General features: G+C 35.1%; 1 protein-coding gene across 2 annotated transcripts in view; it reads right to left on the minus strand.

Annotated features, from left to right (window-relative positions):
- The window catches only part of CWC27 (CWC27 spliceosome associated cyclophilin), a 97,206-nt gene that overhangs the window by 67,799 nt on the left and 11,815 nt on the right, over nt 1-17,592 (minus strand). For both annotated transcript variants that reach the window (XM_014881396.2, XM_088156092.1), the window contains one exon: nt 14,497-14,672. In XM_014881396.2, the coding sequence (XP_014736882.1) occupies nt 14,497-14,672 (176 nt within the window). The remainder of the gene's footprint in view (nt 1-14,496; nt 14,673-17,592) is intronic.

Genomic DNA, 17,592 nt, shown 5'->3' on the forward strand with positions numbered 1-17,592 from the left:
AAGCCATGCTGACTCTGCACATCACCATGTGGTCCAAAAGAATCAACTCCACTGCTCTAAGAGCATGTACAAGAACACACAGGGTGTGTCCACATGTTATCTGATAGGCTGGGCATGATTTTAAGACTTTCATTCTACACTGAAGTAACATGGTTTATACAACTTTTAAAACTGAGTTCTCTTTGCAGGCAGTTAAGCCCCAATTCTTTAGTAATGCATAAAATCCACTAAAAGTCAGACTGACTTCTCACTAACTTTTCCAGCAATATGTATTTCTTTTGTAATATCACTTAGCGAGAAAGAGTGGACAAGAATAATACAGACAGCATTACAGCATTCTACTTTATTCTCTCTTGCTCACTTTTATGGTCCCTATCTGTCTGATGCCTCAAAACATTCTCTAACTTACTGGAAAGTGAAGGGGCAGTGCCACTAATTTTAGAGCTCTGAGACCCAGAAGAACTAGAAAACATGTCAGGCTACAGGTGAAAGTATCAAAACTGTAAAACAAAAATTCACATGCTATAGCCAGCTCCATGAAATTGTGTATTTTGCATTGCTGGTTCCACTGCCATTAATAGTGCTACTTGTATTACTGCCAGAGTTATTTCCTCATCCAGAGCCTGTAATATCCTAATAACCCCTCAGAGTAATAGCCACTCTGTAGTGTTTTCCCAACCTTTTATACCGTCTTGGTAAAAAAGGCAGTCTCTACAGAAACTAGCAACATCTGGCCCAGTTATTAATAAAGGTATTTTGGGTTTAAGACAATAGTAATCTCCAGCAGAATAGGGAGAAACTACATGAATACATCAAATCAGTTTTCGGATGGGTGCTCATTCATAGACACACGTTATTTTACACAGACATATACTTGTGTCATAGACACAAATTTTAACATACTGAAATACAAAAAAAGCCCACATTACTTTCTAATAAAAATTTTACTTAAAAAGATGCCATGAACACATGATAATTGGCTTGATATTCTGATTTTATCAGTATCTTGAATTTTATACTCAAGGTCCAGGTAAATATAAAAAATAAACAACTGAATGAAATAAAGGGTACAGCTGGGTATTTGTAATTTGCTGCCAAAGGCCTGAATCAAAAAATGGTACAATACAGGAAAAAAGTTTTATCTCAGCCTCAGATGTTACTTCACAATGTGAAAATATTTTTACATAGAAAACTGATTGTTAAACAAGCACTGTCCATTTATTTATGACAACATACACAGCTGAAGATATAAATTCATCTTTGAGCACATATAGAAAACCCCCTACATTATTATTGTTTTATGATAGTGGTTAAAACAAAAAAAAAAACCAAAACAACAACAAAAAAAGGAAAAAGGAAAAAGACTTACAATGTAGAGAAGAAAAAAAAAGATTCAATAGCTCTTTCTGTTCATATAGCACAGAAAGCCAGATATGACATATTTTTCTGTCTTCTTGAATTATCCCAAAACAGAAAGAAAAACAACTAAAAATAAGTATCAGAGGAAAAAAAAAAAAGGAAGATGGTGATGCAGTTTGCTTCCAATTGTTTTTTTGGAAGTTGCTTAAAGAGATTTTTTTTTTTTTTGAGCCATGAGGAACACTGGAATAAAATGGGAGAAAAAATCTAGAGAACCAGGGGGTGAACGAAGAAGGGGAAACAGTAGTGTTATATCTTTCTTTACAATGAGAAAATAGTGTTCTTGAGGAAAAACAACAGAATCGTAACTTAGAGTAATGAAAAAATTATTTCTACTACTTGTGAACATAAAGAAAAGAAAGACCATCAAACTAGCTTGTGTGAAGGAAGAAAACACAGCATAATATTCGATGAAGCTGACACATAACAAAAGCTGTGGAAAACTGTTGAATGCCACAAAAGAAGGTTAATGCTCAATTTACTTGATGCACCAAAGTCCAAGAGGGGTTTGGTACAATTTGCAAATGAAGATATACTAACAGAAGGCTAGCAGATGAGTGAAAAAGGGTCCAAGAGGAGCCAAAAGGCAGGCTGAAAAGCAATAGGATTTTATTTAGTTAATAAGAAAAACAAATACCAATGAAAATTTTTGTGGGGTATATTCTCTACATGAGAATGGGATTATTTTCCACCAAAAGATAAGAATGAGAGAAAAGAATTTAGGAGTATTGTATGCTTTATTAGGTTAATCACTGGATGAAATGATCCTAGCAGCCTTTCCTGCCTTATCCTCTCAAGGTTCAGGCTTTTTGGATGTTTTCCACTTTCATTAGATAAACAGCTTCTTATTAGAAGCAGATATACCCTTATAAGGATTCAAGTTGGGCTTCCTTTATTCATGTTGACACAGATTTTATTCAACCCCTCCAACCTTACCCATTCTGTGATTCAGCTCAGAAAGTTTTGTGATTTATTTTGTTTCACTATTATCAAATTATCAACTAATATTAACTACTAATTATCAGAAATGTAACACAATAACGTTTTAGGCAATAATTGAATTCCCTTCCTTTTATTTACAAACTCTTATTCATTATAAATCATTATAAATTACCAGAATCTGGTAACAAACATCACTTGTTTTACATTGTATTAAAAATACTTATTGCCTGCTTGGTAATAAGCAGGCCTTTCAGTAGAAAGGCATGTAAAAATAATAAAAATATGGAATTGTAATATGGATTGACTGTCTAGAGTTAAACAGCAGATGTAATGTTTAAAGAAACTGTTTGAACATACTCCAGTCATCCTTCACTGCAGTACCACTTTAAGATATACTGCTCATATTTACAGAAAATGTGTTCTATAGTAGAAAGAAAATCCTCAGAAAGTCTCTTCCCATGCTACTCAACTCTGCTGGAACAAAGGAAGGAAATGGAGCATGAACATTTAGCAATTAAAAAGTACACGGCTATACCACTGCTAAATCCATCTTGTTATGTTACAAGAAAAAAAAATCACATGTGCAGCTAAACAACTGAGAACATTCCAACTCTTTGAAATGGTATCTTATCCACTATACAGTGCTAACAATTCACTCTATAATAAGGATTACACATTTTCACCTTCCATTACGCTAACTGCATTTTCACGGGTCATATACGCATCCTTTTTTCCAGGTGACTAGACAAATGCACACACAAACTTCACCTAAAAATACACTGAGTCTTGCCAAGTAGCAGCAGGATGAAATATACCACAGTAACAATCCCGTCTTTGTCCCAGCCTAACACTCTACCTATTAACACGCTTTGATGCTTAGCCAAGAAAAATCTCAGTGCTGGGATTCTGGGTTTTGTGCCCAAACAATCTGGGCTTGTGTTTAATATAGTATAGTCTGCTTTTAAGTTACTGCCAATCATTAACTCTACAAAGAGTAGGTCTGGGATTATTTTGTCTTTACAATGAATGTTATTAAGGTAAAGAAGGCAGAAAATTTACATTATTTTGAAAAGAATAAGTGGATTGTGCAATCCTTACCACTAAGAAAATAGTTTTATTCCAAACATAAATTTATTTCTAAAAACAATTCTGGAGTAATCTTTGTTATACTGAATTTCTTGAACAAAATATAAAAATGCAAATTGAAAGAAACACATTAGATTTTTAAACTTGCAGATAACTTAAGAATTCATTTTTACCAAAGGAAAAACAGGAAATTGTTTTCAGTTTCTTAAACAATTACAGAGAGACTATCATCAGTCAAAAAATAACTCAGGAATATATTAAAGAAAAATGGTTAAAATATGAAACATTACACCTAGATAACCCCAATATTATTGCTATCCTTACTAAAAAATAGACTGAAGTGAGTGATCCCTCATGCACTGAGGAAAAGAAGTATGTAAAGCAAAAGAAAATATCAATTAAATGTACTTTCAAAGCATTAATGCTATCACATTACTGGAGAAGATAAGAAAAAAAATAATAATAAAATCACTTGATAAAATATATAAAGATTAAAACAAGAGTAAATGTCATTCAAGGTTCTAGTCCCAGCAAGAGGCTGTTCCCATTTCACTGTAAGACTGTTATCTTTTATACAGTATTGTGTGGACAGAAGGTCATGCCCACCTTCTATAGCACTAAAACTTGCTTAGAAGTCTCTTGTCTATGACAGCTTATTTCTGGCTTTGATTTTGCAGCTGATTTTTTTAAATTTGATTTACTGAGGTTGTGTAAGCAACCTACTTTATAGAGAACTCCATAAGCAACTATAATGCTCTAGTTGTATAAAAATTCGCAAGAAAACCAGGCCAAATGGACAGGAAGAGAAGATGACTATCTCTTGAGACAGTCTTTAAAAAAGAAAGTCACTCAATCCCACGGGTAAGGATTTTTTCTCTTGTTTTTGCCAAAATATTCCTTTTTCTCCTTTATCCTCATACCAAAAATTATTATCAAATTCCAGTCCAAAGGAACTTCATTGGTTGTCAAGCTTATTTATGAACTTTTGTTTACATTAATAGTTTCACTTCAATCATTGAGTCATGTAAACATTTGCAGAAGTGAGCAATTTCCATATGACTGGATAAGTGGCAATTTACAAATTAACAATTTCATTTCAAATCCTTACTGAATTTATATGCTATGGCAACTCACTCAAAGCATACAAAATACACATGAATTAATGTAGAATCCTATCAAAATAAACACCTGACATGTAGGTAAGTACGACTGTAGGAATATACATACGACCTGTGGGTGACTGCGTATCATATGATTACTAAATTAGGATATCAATACCAAACCAAAACTCTGAAAACATTTCCCCTCCTTCAGACACTTGAAATATATAAAACTAAGTCTCTTCCTTTTTTCTCTTTACATCTATAGTGAGTTTGTGTGTCTGTGTGTGATTTTCTAGTTTAACCTTTGCCATAGTCAAGATCAATCAAGGCACCATAAAAGTGTCTAACATTATTTTTCTGGGGATCTAGAGTATAAAGACATCTTCACAGAAGCCAAACTCCCAAACAGAAACAAACCGAAAGTTCATTTTATAATTCACAAATACACAGAAGTTTTAATGTTTTTACTTTTTGAAAGGCAGAAGCTTAGAACAGCTACTACATTAACACAATCAAACTGGGTTTTAAAAGAATACATAAAAATAGGTTCCTTTTTCAGGTCACTCTCGTTCCCACTATTTTTGCTATCTAGCCAATGAAATCCTACCAGTTAGTGTCTGTGCTTCTTCTTAATACCACAGATGAAAAAAAAAAGTTTTCAGCTTGAGCTTATGCTTATCTGCGTATCATTGCTGTGGCAGTAAAACACAAAACATATTCTCTTGGATAAAACAATTTTATATGTATTTAGAATTCAGGAGAGTCCCATTTGCAAACTACTGGAGGCATGTGTAATTTTGTCTACTTTATTTCTGACATAAACTCCAAACTTCTTCAAAGGTAGTGACCCACTTGTGCTCTGAGCACAAGCCAAGTTTGAAATGTGAGGTAAGGACTGTGTGTTGGAGCACCTGTAACTACAGTGTAAAACCTGGAGAATGAGTTGATCTTGACAACTGGCAGGCGCTTTCTCTATTCTTATGCTGTAAACTAAATTCATAAATAATGGAATAACTTCATTACTTCCTCACAGATAATAATCCAAACTCTGACTCTTTACTGGGACTGAGTCCTGTCCAGATTTCCATAAAGTACTTCTCAAGTGAAAGAGCTTGTCCTGATATATGCTGGAAATACTGAGGTAGGACCTACCTGCATTATCTCCTACAACCTTGTCAGGTCTTGACAGCCAAATCTGCATGCTTGAATTAATACCTTCTCAAGAATTTACATTATGAACAAGAAAAACTGTCTAATTCAGCTAGTGTTCTTGAGATACTGTATCTAAGGCAAATGACTAACCTTATGAAATTCTGCTTGGAAACAGTTCAATCAAGAAAAACAGAAAGACTAAAATACCGCCATACTGGTCTGTATATGTATCAGCACATTTCATATGTCTAGTACATCTCCAACGAGCTTTTCAAAAGACAATTCAAACCAACAGTGAAAGAACAGAAACAGAAATCTATTAACCACTGAAGAACAACAAGCAGAACACTTTGGACAGTCCTAACTATGTTTAGTGCAATAAAGGCCAATGAAAGTTAGGATTTAAGAGAAACATTCCAATACTCTGAACTGAAATAGGATGAGTAGCAAAGATTTGCTTACTTGCTCTCTTGAAATTCAGCATTATAGAAGCTTTTGCACTTTAACAGAAATATTGGTTAGAATTTTATTCAATATTATTTAAAATTATTTCAGTATGTGATTAAATAGCTACTTTTGCATAAAAATGAAATTTATACATTTTATATATAAATTGTTTAAAACTTTGAACACTTATTTTAGTGTCAAAATGGCCTACTTCAAATTAAGTTAAAATTAAACAACACAAGCTGTTTTGCCAGTTTATTAATAATGATGGCTCCTCGTTTTAAAAGAACATCCATCCAAATGGAGCATAATAAACACGGAGTGAACAAATCTTTGTGAAATATAGAATTAATGATTTTCAACAAAATAAAAGTATTTATAATTTTCCCGTGAAACACAAACATTAGCCTTAAAAACAGATACAGGACCATGGAATGGTTTGGGTTGGAAGTAGATTCAAGAGGGAGAATCTTAGAATAGTTTGGGTTGGAAGGGATGGTTTAAAAGTTATTGCCTCCAAGCCCCTACAATGTGCAGGGACATTTTCAACTAGATCAGGTTGCTCAGAACTCTGTCCTGCCAGACCCTGAACAAACTGCATGGGTGGAGCATTCACCAACTCTCTGGGCAACCAGTTCCTCATTGTAAAAAACATCCTTGTTATATTAGATCTAAATCAACCCTTTCTTTTTTGGTAAAAACCAATGCCTCTTATTCTTATTGCAAAAGACCCTGCTGAAAAGCTTATCCCCCCATCCACCATGCAGGTTTTACCTCCCTTGCCTGCCTGGCCATACTTCTTTTGAAGCAGCCCAGCTGGCTTCCTGAGCTGAAAATGCACGTTTCCAGCTCATGTAAAGCTTATGCTGCCCTCAATCCATTTTATGCTCACCCTGTATTTGTATTTAGGATTGCTCTGACCCAGGTGCAGGACCTTGCACTTGGCATTGCTAAACTTCAGAGTACAGTTTCATTCAGAGAAAAAACTGAAAGAGGGGAAATTCAGGTTTCAGAGTAGCATATAAATTTTGACACAGTGTTATAGGGGAGTTTCTTAGTAGAACTAAGCATAAGTTCCTGACTAGTTGCTAACTTGGGTAATTTTAGAGTCAATCCAAAAAACCTGAAAATGTGCTTCCCAGTATGTATATGTAAGGAAGTCTTAAAAAAAAAGAAACACTAAACAGGCCAAAAGACCATCTTAAAGAATTAGGTTACAAAGGTATCGCTTAACAAAATTGTGAGGGGCACATAACCACTGAGGAGAAATGTACCTATTCAGGGAACTCCATTAGTAGTAAATTGCACAAATTGTCACAATAGCAAACTCTCATATCAGAACTGCTAGGCAAGCTGAGCTTGCTGAATTAAACAAAAGCCGAAGATCTAATTGCCAAAATCTAGGACTAAAAATGACAAACTAATTCTCAGAGAGTAGTGATTGAAAAGAAACTGGAAAGCCCAAGCAACATAAGTGATATCAGTTAATACCTGTAAGAAGGGCTGATGTGGTCAATCTGTGAATGAACAGGGAGATGGAAGTAAGAAAAAAAAGTTGCTGCTCCCTGTATAGCATTATTAAGGCTAATAAGGGATTAATGATGAAAGAGCTTTAAAGAATGTTGAAAAATTGGAGACGGAAAAGAACCCAAACCATAAAGTAATTTGAAGGCTAGAAAAAATTTCTTACTGTGAAGGCCGGAAGAACTTAATGTGTACAGCTTATTGAAAGGACTCAATTAGATTTTAAGTAGCAGAAGTAAGAGAAAATACAGCCTCCTGAAGTGAACTTCGGAAAAAAGCACACCAAAAAATAGCTCACTGGCTACAAGCTGAACCCAGACAAGTTAAAATGTAAAACTGGAAGAGGTACTGTTAAGAATCATGTATCTAAGGACTGGAATAGAATACACTCACTGACTAAATATGGAGTAAACTATGCTCTCTTGATATCTACAAAAATTATGTTCGAATGCCTTTCCTGTTCAGCTGTAGCCAAACAGTGAGTTCAATACAAGGGTAACTGGCAGTAAATTATGGCATGAGATACATAGTTTATCTAATTGTCTCCTTTGGCTTAAAACACTATTCAGACAATACCTGAATTTGCTGTATGAAAACAGCAGCCGTTCTCTAGGTACAGTGAAGTTTGAAGTCAGTTGCAAAAAGAGTTTCTATTCAAAATCTCAAAAGCCAGTCTTATTGACATAAAATGTATATATTCTGGTGCTAAACCGAAAAACCAGGAGACAAACTCTGTTGTTGGACAAAGCCCGATAGTAAGTTACACTTAGTTCAAGAAAATGCTAGTAGGATTAGAAGTACGGTTATTAAATATTAAATAGTAGTTTTGTGAAGAAATATATCTGTTTATATAGAAACAGATAAAACTTAACATTCCAAAGTAAGGAAGTAGTTCGAAATATATGGTATTGGCATCACGTTGCTATACTTATTAACAGCCAACATTAACAGAAAAGTAGCTTGCTGAACACAAGACACTAGATTAAGCTTAAATAAGTAGAAAAATATAAATACACATTTTTACTACTTTTCACTGTAATGCTTGCATAATGAGCACAAGGTAACAAGTGCAAAATAAATGCATTTTAAACAACATATTTTAACGTAAATTATTAATTTACAAAATATTCAACTCTTCACTTATAACAACTGCAGACTTAAAAAGAGAGAAAAGTTTTGATTTAAAGATGTTTTAAGAAAGATTTCCATGTGATCATGCAAAATTACCTTTGACTTTTCCACACCACAGTATTATACAAGCACTTAGAAAAGCAAACTTGCGCCCTCAGTGTGGCAATGATTATTCATGTTGATGCCAAGAAAATGTTGAGGTGTCTTGACGATATTCAATTTTCACTGTCTGATCTGAAATGGACTTAGCATGAACTTGAAACTCTGCCTAGCATTATTAACTATTTTTATTACAATTGTGCCTGGATGACAGAAGGACTGTGGATATGCAAGTTATTTGTCCAAGTTATTTCATGCTGTCTTTCAACAAAAAACTAAGTCTAAGGAATTACATATTAAAAACTGTTACAGGTTTCTGTTTTGAGGATGAAGGAAGTAATTACTTATATATGCACAGAAAAAAAGTGATTACTTATATATGCACAGAAAATATTTTATCCATGACAAGCAAACAGATATAAAAAAAACAGGACTGCAATGGAGTAGCTATAGAGCTACCATTAATTACAAATAGTTAACAGTAGTAGTTATCTACTACTGCTACTATTCATCTCCTTAGGATAGTTAATAGTTTGTAAACCAAAATGTGGTTATTTTGTTTAACTGCAAATTATAGGATTACTAAGAGAAAATATACAAGAGGAAACACTGAATTAAATTCAATGTTAACTACTCAAAAAGTCAGCTTCTCTTCCTCAATAGTTTAGCTATTTTAAGCATTTATTTCATATTGCTATTTAACACCATATCCACTACAAAGATGCAACTGAACTAGATTATACAGTGAAAAACTCGACACCCTACTGTATTTCACTCCATACTGCATGTCTTGCAATCAAGAAGCACCAAAAATTTTTAAACCTAATAAATAGAAATGTGTAGCATCCGAGCTCCACCTACAGGATGAAAAGAAATGTATAAGAAAGAATTTTAATTACCAGTTGTAAGAGGACTGTTTACTCTGAAGCCTTCAGGTGGTCACCTCAAGCCACTGCCATTTTACAAACCCTATGTGATGCTGAGAAATTTTATTACTTATGCAATGATGGCAAACACTTCTTCTATCTCTAAACATTCCTATATGTAAGAAGCTGTTTTACAGTATGAAGTTTAGGTTCAAGCTTTCTAATAAAAAACCCCAGACCCATATGATTTCTCTAACAACCTACCAGAATGATTGAGAAACTCTTTTTCCTCAAGTTTTCTAATCTAATACAAAGTTATCAAGTGTATAAAGGTATTTTTAAAATATACACAAGTTAAAATGCATACTGAAAAATTAACTTCACCATTTAAGCACCTCAAATATGGTTGCATTTAGAAGTGGTATTGTATCTCATGAATTTGAGAAAGTGTCTCTGCTCCTTCCATACAGTTTCTCTAAAATGAATGTGCAACCTTCAGACCTCACAAATGCATTTGGATTAAAAGAAACTGGACTGATACAAATTAATAGTTTTGCAGGAAAGTCATGCATGTTAAAGACAGTACTCTAAAACAAATATTGTGAGAAGTTCAATTATTCTACTAGCACATTTAAGTAACTGATGAGAAGAAATTTTGATCAATATCAAAGTTTCTTCTCCCTGATATGTTAGTAGACATTACCCTTGAGCTCTGGATGGTTCATCCAACTTTTTTGTTGATATTTACACTTCCCACATCTCTGCCTCTGATCAACACAGGCTTTGACTACAGTGGGTGGTGAACACCCACGAGTATATTATTAAACATCTTCAGTACATGAGAAAATAGTCACTATTTCAGACAATAAAACTTGATATTGTTTATCTTACTTTATCTCAATAGACCTTAAATGTAAAAACACATTATTTATAACAAACAATACCATGCCTTTGATTTTCATGCCAGAGGACAGCAGACAACAACTTGGAAAACAGTAAATCTAGAAATTTATGTTACTTGTGACACTAAGCAGTATCTCCCAAGGCTATGGCTCCCAACTGCTAAAAATGCGTCCAAGAAAACCCTCTTCTGAGTTAAGATAACCTATTTGGCTTTAATACTCTTACTACTGCCAAACTGAAAGAGCAGAATAACCACAAACAGAGCACACTGACCGACCACATGCAGAGCCAGCAGCTTACAGACTGACTACACAACTGTCTCTTAAAATAAGCCATAACATGATGCAAGCCTTGGCATTGAGTACCTCATTCCTATGGGTATCCTTTAGCTTTGTGTTCTCTTCATGCTGTGAACTTGCTTTTACACCTTAGAAAATTTTGTTTCCAGAAGCCATTCTAATAAAACCCCAGAGACAATTAAACAGATTGGTGGACAGGTAGTTGGACAGATAGGTAGGTTGTAAATATCTACAAATTCCAAAGCCCTTTGCCATTGTAAAGATGTTACTTGGCTGCCATATACTTCAAGGTTCTTTTTCTGAGAGAGCTTTTCTTAGAGACCTTCAGAATTTCTGAATCCTTGCCTCCACTACCAGATATGGCTATTTAATGCTAAACTGTAATTGTTTAGTCTCCCCAACCAAGAACAATTCATTGACTCTGAGAAGCTTAAACTTGTGTCAATTACAGGACTAGTAACTTGACTTTGGGACTGAAGTTATCCATCATACTCATTGATCTAAGTACTTCCTGTGGACCATCTGTCTTCAGCAGAGATAGTACAGCAGCCAATTCCCAAAGCAACACACAGCACAACTTCAAAGACAACAGAAAGAAAAGTCAGGTGATCTGTTTTACAAGATGTCTTGTACATGTTCTTTGAAAAAATACCTAGCTATAACATAGCTAGTCTAACATAGCTGTAAAATCATGATACTGTATTTTATGTACTGCAATTTACATGCTCTTACTGAGAGAAAGGAGCACTGAAAACCAGCGCTCCAGAATCAGTTTCATGCTGGTTTCAGCTGAGGTAGTTAATTTTCTTTGCAGTACCTAGCATGAGGCTGTGTTTTGGACTCGTGCTGAACACAGAGTTGTTAATAGGGCGAACCAAAGCCTTTTCTGCTTTTTGCACTGCCACTCAAGCAGGAGAAATGGAGGGCCTAGGAGACTAGGAGGAGACACAGCCAGGATAGGTGGTCCCAACTGACAAGAGGTATTTCAGGCCACGTGGCATCATGTTCAGTATAAAAAGTGGGGGGAAGAAGAAGAAATGGGGGACATTTGGAGTGATATAGTTTGTCTTCCGAAGTCACTGGTACATGTGATAGGGCCCTGCTGTCCCAGAGATGGCTGAATACCTGCCTGCCCATGGGAATTGGGGAACTGATCCCTTGTTTTGCTTTACCTGCATAAACAGTTTCTGCTTTCCCTAATACACTGTCTTTAAATCAGCAGAGTTATCAGTCGTTTACCTTTCTGACTCTCTCCCAGATCCTGCTGGTGGGAGTTTGGAGGTGGGCTGGTATTAAACCACAACACAACTCCACAAAGAGATCAGATTTATGTATGGTTCCAAAAGAAATGGATTAACATCAGTTTACATATCTGACCACACAGATCTTGTTGACTACACGAAATCTGACAAATCATGGAAGTTAGTTACCTAGCCTCTAACCAGAAGCAAATCATATGACAGGAAAAACTAATGCTTGCTTAAATTACAGATATTGTTTACAGTTCCTTATTTTTGTTATTATGCTGCGTCTTTTATGTCAAACGCTCTTCTTATGTATCTCTATTACACAAAATTATGAGGAACTTTAGAAGTAACATCTTCCAGGCCTGAGAAAGGACTGACTGGGACCAGTCAATTGAGCAGATCTGCTCAAATTGCAAAGTACTGTATCGTACTGTACCTGGTGTGATTCTTAAATTCAAATCAATAGTGAAGATGATGTAGAAAAGGACACTGAATTTCCTCTTAAATCGCTTGAATATTTTAGTTTCTAGACCTGTTCAAACCTATTAAAGTGGTTAATACAAATTGTTTTCTTGGCAATATTGTAACTGGGTTTTTCACTGCTCTGAAAAGGTAGCCAAACAGCAAGATTTACAGCTAGCATATTTTAATGTACCAGTATTAGAAGATTATCCAAAGTAATGCAAGTGTTCCTATGCCTCTAAAACTGTGGCCTGATTCCAAACATAAAGGCCATACCTTTTTACACGGAATGGTAGAAACTTACTAATCTTGCTTTTAAAATCTTACCAAATTCTTCCAGTAAAAACAGTTATATTGATATGTATCAAGTTGAAAACATCAGGGTGTAAGTTTTCGTTTCGCTTTATAATAACAAGTTTTATTTAACAATTATGATAATGACTGAACACTCACTGTAACTGACAAAGCCCTTTTTTCAGAAAGCGATTATATACAGTCATATAAAGTCATAAAAACCTGCAAGAGGTGGAAGTCAGGTATCTGAATTTCTGAGGACTGTCAAACAACTGATCCCGTCTCAGTTATTCTGTCTTTTTCTAACCAAAGTTTCAATGTTTTATCTCAAAGTCTATTATTCTAACAAATTTATCTTCATATTTTGATCCAAAACCTTTACTTCCCAGGAATGTATCTCTACAATAAAGATGGTAATTGTTACGTAAGTGGTGAAACAGGTATTTTTCGGTCACAAACAAAATCTAGAATGTTCTAGATTCTTACATGTCAGCATTATGCCTGGGCCATCACCTATAATATCTTACCAGCGATGATTGAAAAAGAACTGAAAAAAAAAAAAAAACAGTTGAAAGAAAACCATTTAAAATAAACAGGAAAACAAGGAAAATGAACAGGGAAATAAACTGGAATAGGAAAAGAAACTGGAATGGTTCCCTTCAAAGGAAACCATCATGGAAGAGAATCCAAAACAGCCACTACGTATGCAGAATTTAGCATGGGCAAAGCCTGACTAATTTAATCAGGCAGTCATCTATGACAGTTGTGCAGAGTTAATAGCATAAAATCTGAATTAGCTTTCTGATGTTTCCTCCACCAAGCCCCCAGCAAATTTCACTGAATAAGTAAACTTACACATTTAACCTTTCAGCTGAAAGGTCTTAATTCTTTAGAAACTTCTGGAGTGTATTAACTGAAGTACTGGATAATAAGTCCTAGTAAGTTTGACAACAGACCCATTACTCATCACTTGCACACATTATGAGTGTTTTTATGCAATATAAATATTATCCTCAAATTCACGATGCAAGAAGAACTGTCAAAACATAAGGTTCCAAGAAAACAAATTAACTCACTGAAAATTGAGTGCTAATCAGCACACATCACAGAATTGCAGAATATTCTGAGTTGGAAGGGATGTTCACAAACACTGGCACAGTTAATTACATGACAGGAATCCATGCTTTTATGTCTATAAAGAAAAACTCATGTATCTGCTGCACTGTTGGAAAGATGGTACGCTGCAAGGATGAGTACTGTTTTAAACCAGACTTCACTGGATGGCTTTCCTTTCTGTGAGTCTCAGTGGTGGACGACTACTATGTGTTAGCACAGATAAAGAAGCTGCAAAACTCAATCTTGCAACTGAGAAGAAAGACAAAGTAAAGACTGACAAATACATATAAATACATTTTATTTCTAACTCACCAGGAAAAATAAAACTCCCATACAAGGTGTCAAAAATATCTTAAAACTATAAACAATCAAAAGAAAAACACCTACCAAACAACACAATCCTTACCTGCGACTAGTTGTTTTCCTTTCTGTCCTGGTTTCTTCCTCTTGAAGTTGCTGTTTAGTATTTTCACTTGTATCAATTTTCAATTTCTTGGCAATGCGTTCCTTTATTTGAAATCTCTCATTACTGGCAGCTTCATCTTCTGCACTATCAGCATCTTCATCACGTTCCTCTTCGTCCTTTATTGATTTAAAATCATAAAACTACTTTAGATTGTTTTCGGTACAGTATGACCAATATGGAAATCTTTTTCTTATAAATACAATCTCTTCCAAGAAAAAAGCAAACTTTACAAAAAATATATCCTTATTTGCTTCAGAGGTAATAAAAAAAATAGAAATATGATAGTTTCTTTTTTATACACAAATTACTTCTTATCTGTTTGGTTAAAGAAACTAAAACAGTCCATTCTAGACTATTAACTCTTACAGGTCTATAGATGGTATCACAGCAGTGTGATATTACTTGCACCCATTGTTCATGAATCCAAAATTTGATTGAGACAATACACTAATCTTTTCCTTCACTTTGCACTGAAAGAAAAACTTAAATCCCTACCATATGGCTATACCACAGTCATGATGAGATGGAAGAGGTTAGCCCATAGGCTCCTACAAGGGAATTTACAAATACTAAATTGATCATAACAGGCTGTGAAAACCTGTGGAATTGATCAATGCAGTGTGCTACAGAGGTCCAAGGAGAGGCCTCAGGCCTCCATGCCTAGAACAGGTAGGAAAATAGGGACAAACTACCTTGGATCAAAGACATTTGAAGGGAGAAATAACTAGAGAAAGAACAAGTGGCCTGACTAGACCAAGAGATCTGCATTTGACTACTTCCTCTGTTGAAGAAGGAAATCTGTATGAATTTCAGTTAAAGAATGATAGCTTAAAGATGATGTGGTACATCTTTTTACATTCACTTTGGTGTGATGTTCATTAGCAAAAGGAAAGCATAAGATGCCACATGATTCTAATTTTAGCCAAAGAAAGGACACTTAAAAATAGTAATCCAGAGGACTTTACTGTATCCAGGAGACTGCCAGAATGTAAGCACTTGGGAAGGAAGAACACATCCATGTCCTGGGTGTAATGCACAGGCAGGAGAAGACCATGCATGAAGACCATAAACACGGAGGAGGAGAGGATAAAAAAGTAAAAGCAGGAAGAGGCAAAATTTGGGAACAGAAGAGAAAAATCAAAAGTTGGATTTCCAAAATTGTAGTGGAGTCACTGTTTAGGAATCTTTAGACTACTATGCTTAGATTTGAGATTTAGACAAGACAAGACCAGTCACAAACAACAAAGAAATTTCTGAATATTCAGCACAGTAAAATAGCTGAATATTTTGCCAATTAAAAGACTGAAAGGTTATTGGGGGAGTTTTGTCTGTCCTTTTTCAATAGGGGAAGAGAAAACTGGAACAGGATCAGCATTTCCCTTAATTTACCAGAAACGTATTGTTTGACAAAGGAGGTAATCAAACTTTCCAGAAGATTTGCTTACATGATAAATTGTCAGAAAGACAGGTAATTACAGACTTCAATAGCAGGGGGAGGTCCAAAAAAAAGTAACAGGACTGTGTTCTAAGTCTTTAACAATCAAGGATAAAGACAGACTCCTGGTGGAGATTTGACTAGGGCTTAGCTAAGAGCATATCACCGAAACACAATTAATTGGACAGAAGAACTTCTGGAATAGAAATAGACAACTCTAGACAAATAAGAATTGTTAAGTAGTAAGCTAGTTAAAAATTACAGATATCTGAGTAACAGGAGGGGGGGTTAAAACTGGAGGGACAAAATGGTTCAACTTGTCTCACTTGGCTAAATCCTTTACTTTCCAAACCATTAATTAGCCTCAGTTTGCACAGTATTTCCCCATTTTTCTAATAGAAAAACACTGAGAAAATAGCATATACCCTTCCTTCTCAACTGCTTTCCCTTCTGCAGTTCTACTCTTCTCTCCTGCCTAGTCTCCTCCTTCAGTCCCTCTCTCTCTCACATTAAGTCCATCTGATCTCAACAAACAGATTCAACAATAGATTAAAAAATCCAGATTGAGCTGCATGGCACCTCAAAAGGGAAGTGGCTATTCTGTCGGCTGACGGTTATTCCCCATGTGACACAGAAATGCAAAACTTCCTGCCTGAAAGCTATACCACTTTTTGCTGCTGTTATTAGCTGGGTGGAGTTGCCATGTTCTTCTTTTTAATGTGGATATGAAAATATAATGAGACATTTTGTGGCACAATGACTAGTAGCTACTGTATGTAATATGATTTTCCCATTTAATAAAATTATTGAACTGAGGAGTGGGTAACTAATTTTATCTATACATAGTACTGGATGAAACTTACTGTTCAGCAACTGACAGACAAATAGGATGAGGAAAAGAAATGTCACTTGTGGGAAAAAATTTTGTTAATACATTTCTTACAATGTTTTCATTAATGAGTTGGGCACAAAATGAACCTTAACAAGTAGCTGCGAGGTATTGCTAATACAAAGGCTCTCTCAAAGAAGTAAATGTACTAATTTGAGGACTGCAGTAAGAGAAATGGGATGGTATTTAATAGCATGAACAGCAAGGCTAGGTGCTTAGGGAATACTAAAGAGTTCCTCTTACATGCCATGGGCTTGTAGGCTTGGGGAAGCAGGGAGATCTGGAAGAATTATGTGCTACTAGGTTTGGCTATAAAACCACCAACATGCTGTAGCTGCATAAATGCAAAGTGATCCTGTGATATGTTAACCAAAATAACTCTAAGAAAGATGACAAAATACTACTACCACTTTATGAGATCCAGCTAACTGCCTGAAGTGCTAGATCTTACCTAAAATCTTAAATGTAATGAAATATACAGAGAACACCATTCCAGGAAAAACAAGAGAAAATGCCTTCATATTTCCAACTTCGGCTTAATTAGGTATATTTACGTCGTTTTTTATTGTTCAACCTAATACACTCACGTTCTATACTCCCCAAATCCCGTTTGCTTAAGAAAGGGATATTTGAGTATCTGAAGATTAATTAATTAAATAGCATTCTCCAAACTGTTCTAACACTAAAATGCTTCTGGAGAGCAGGAAATTAC

This window comes from Sturnus vulgaris, chromosome Z, assembly GCF_052056855.1.
Source record: "Sturnus vulgaris isolate bStuVul1 chromosome Z, bStuVul1.hap1, whole genome shotgun sequence".
In the NCBI taxonomy this organism is placed as follows: Eukaryota; Metazoa; Chordata; class Aves; order Passeriformes; family Sturnidae; genus Sturnus; species Sturnus vulgaris.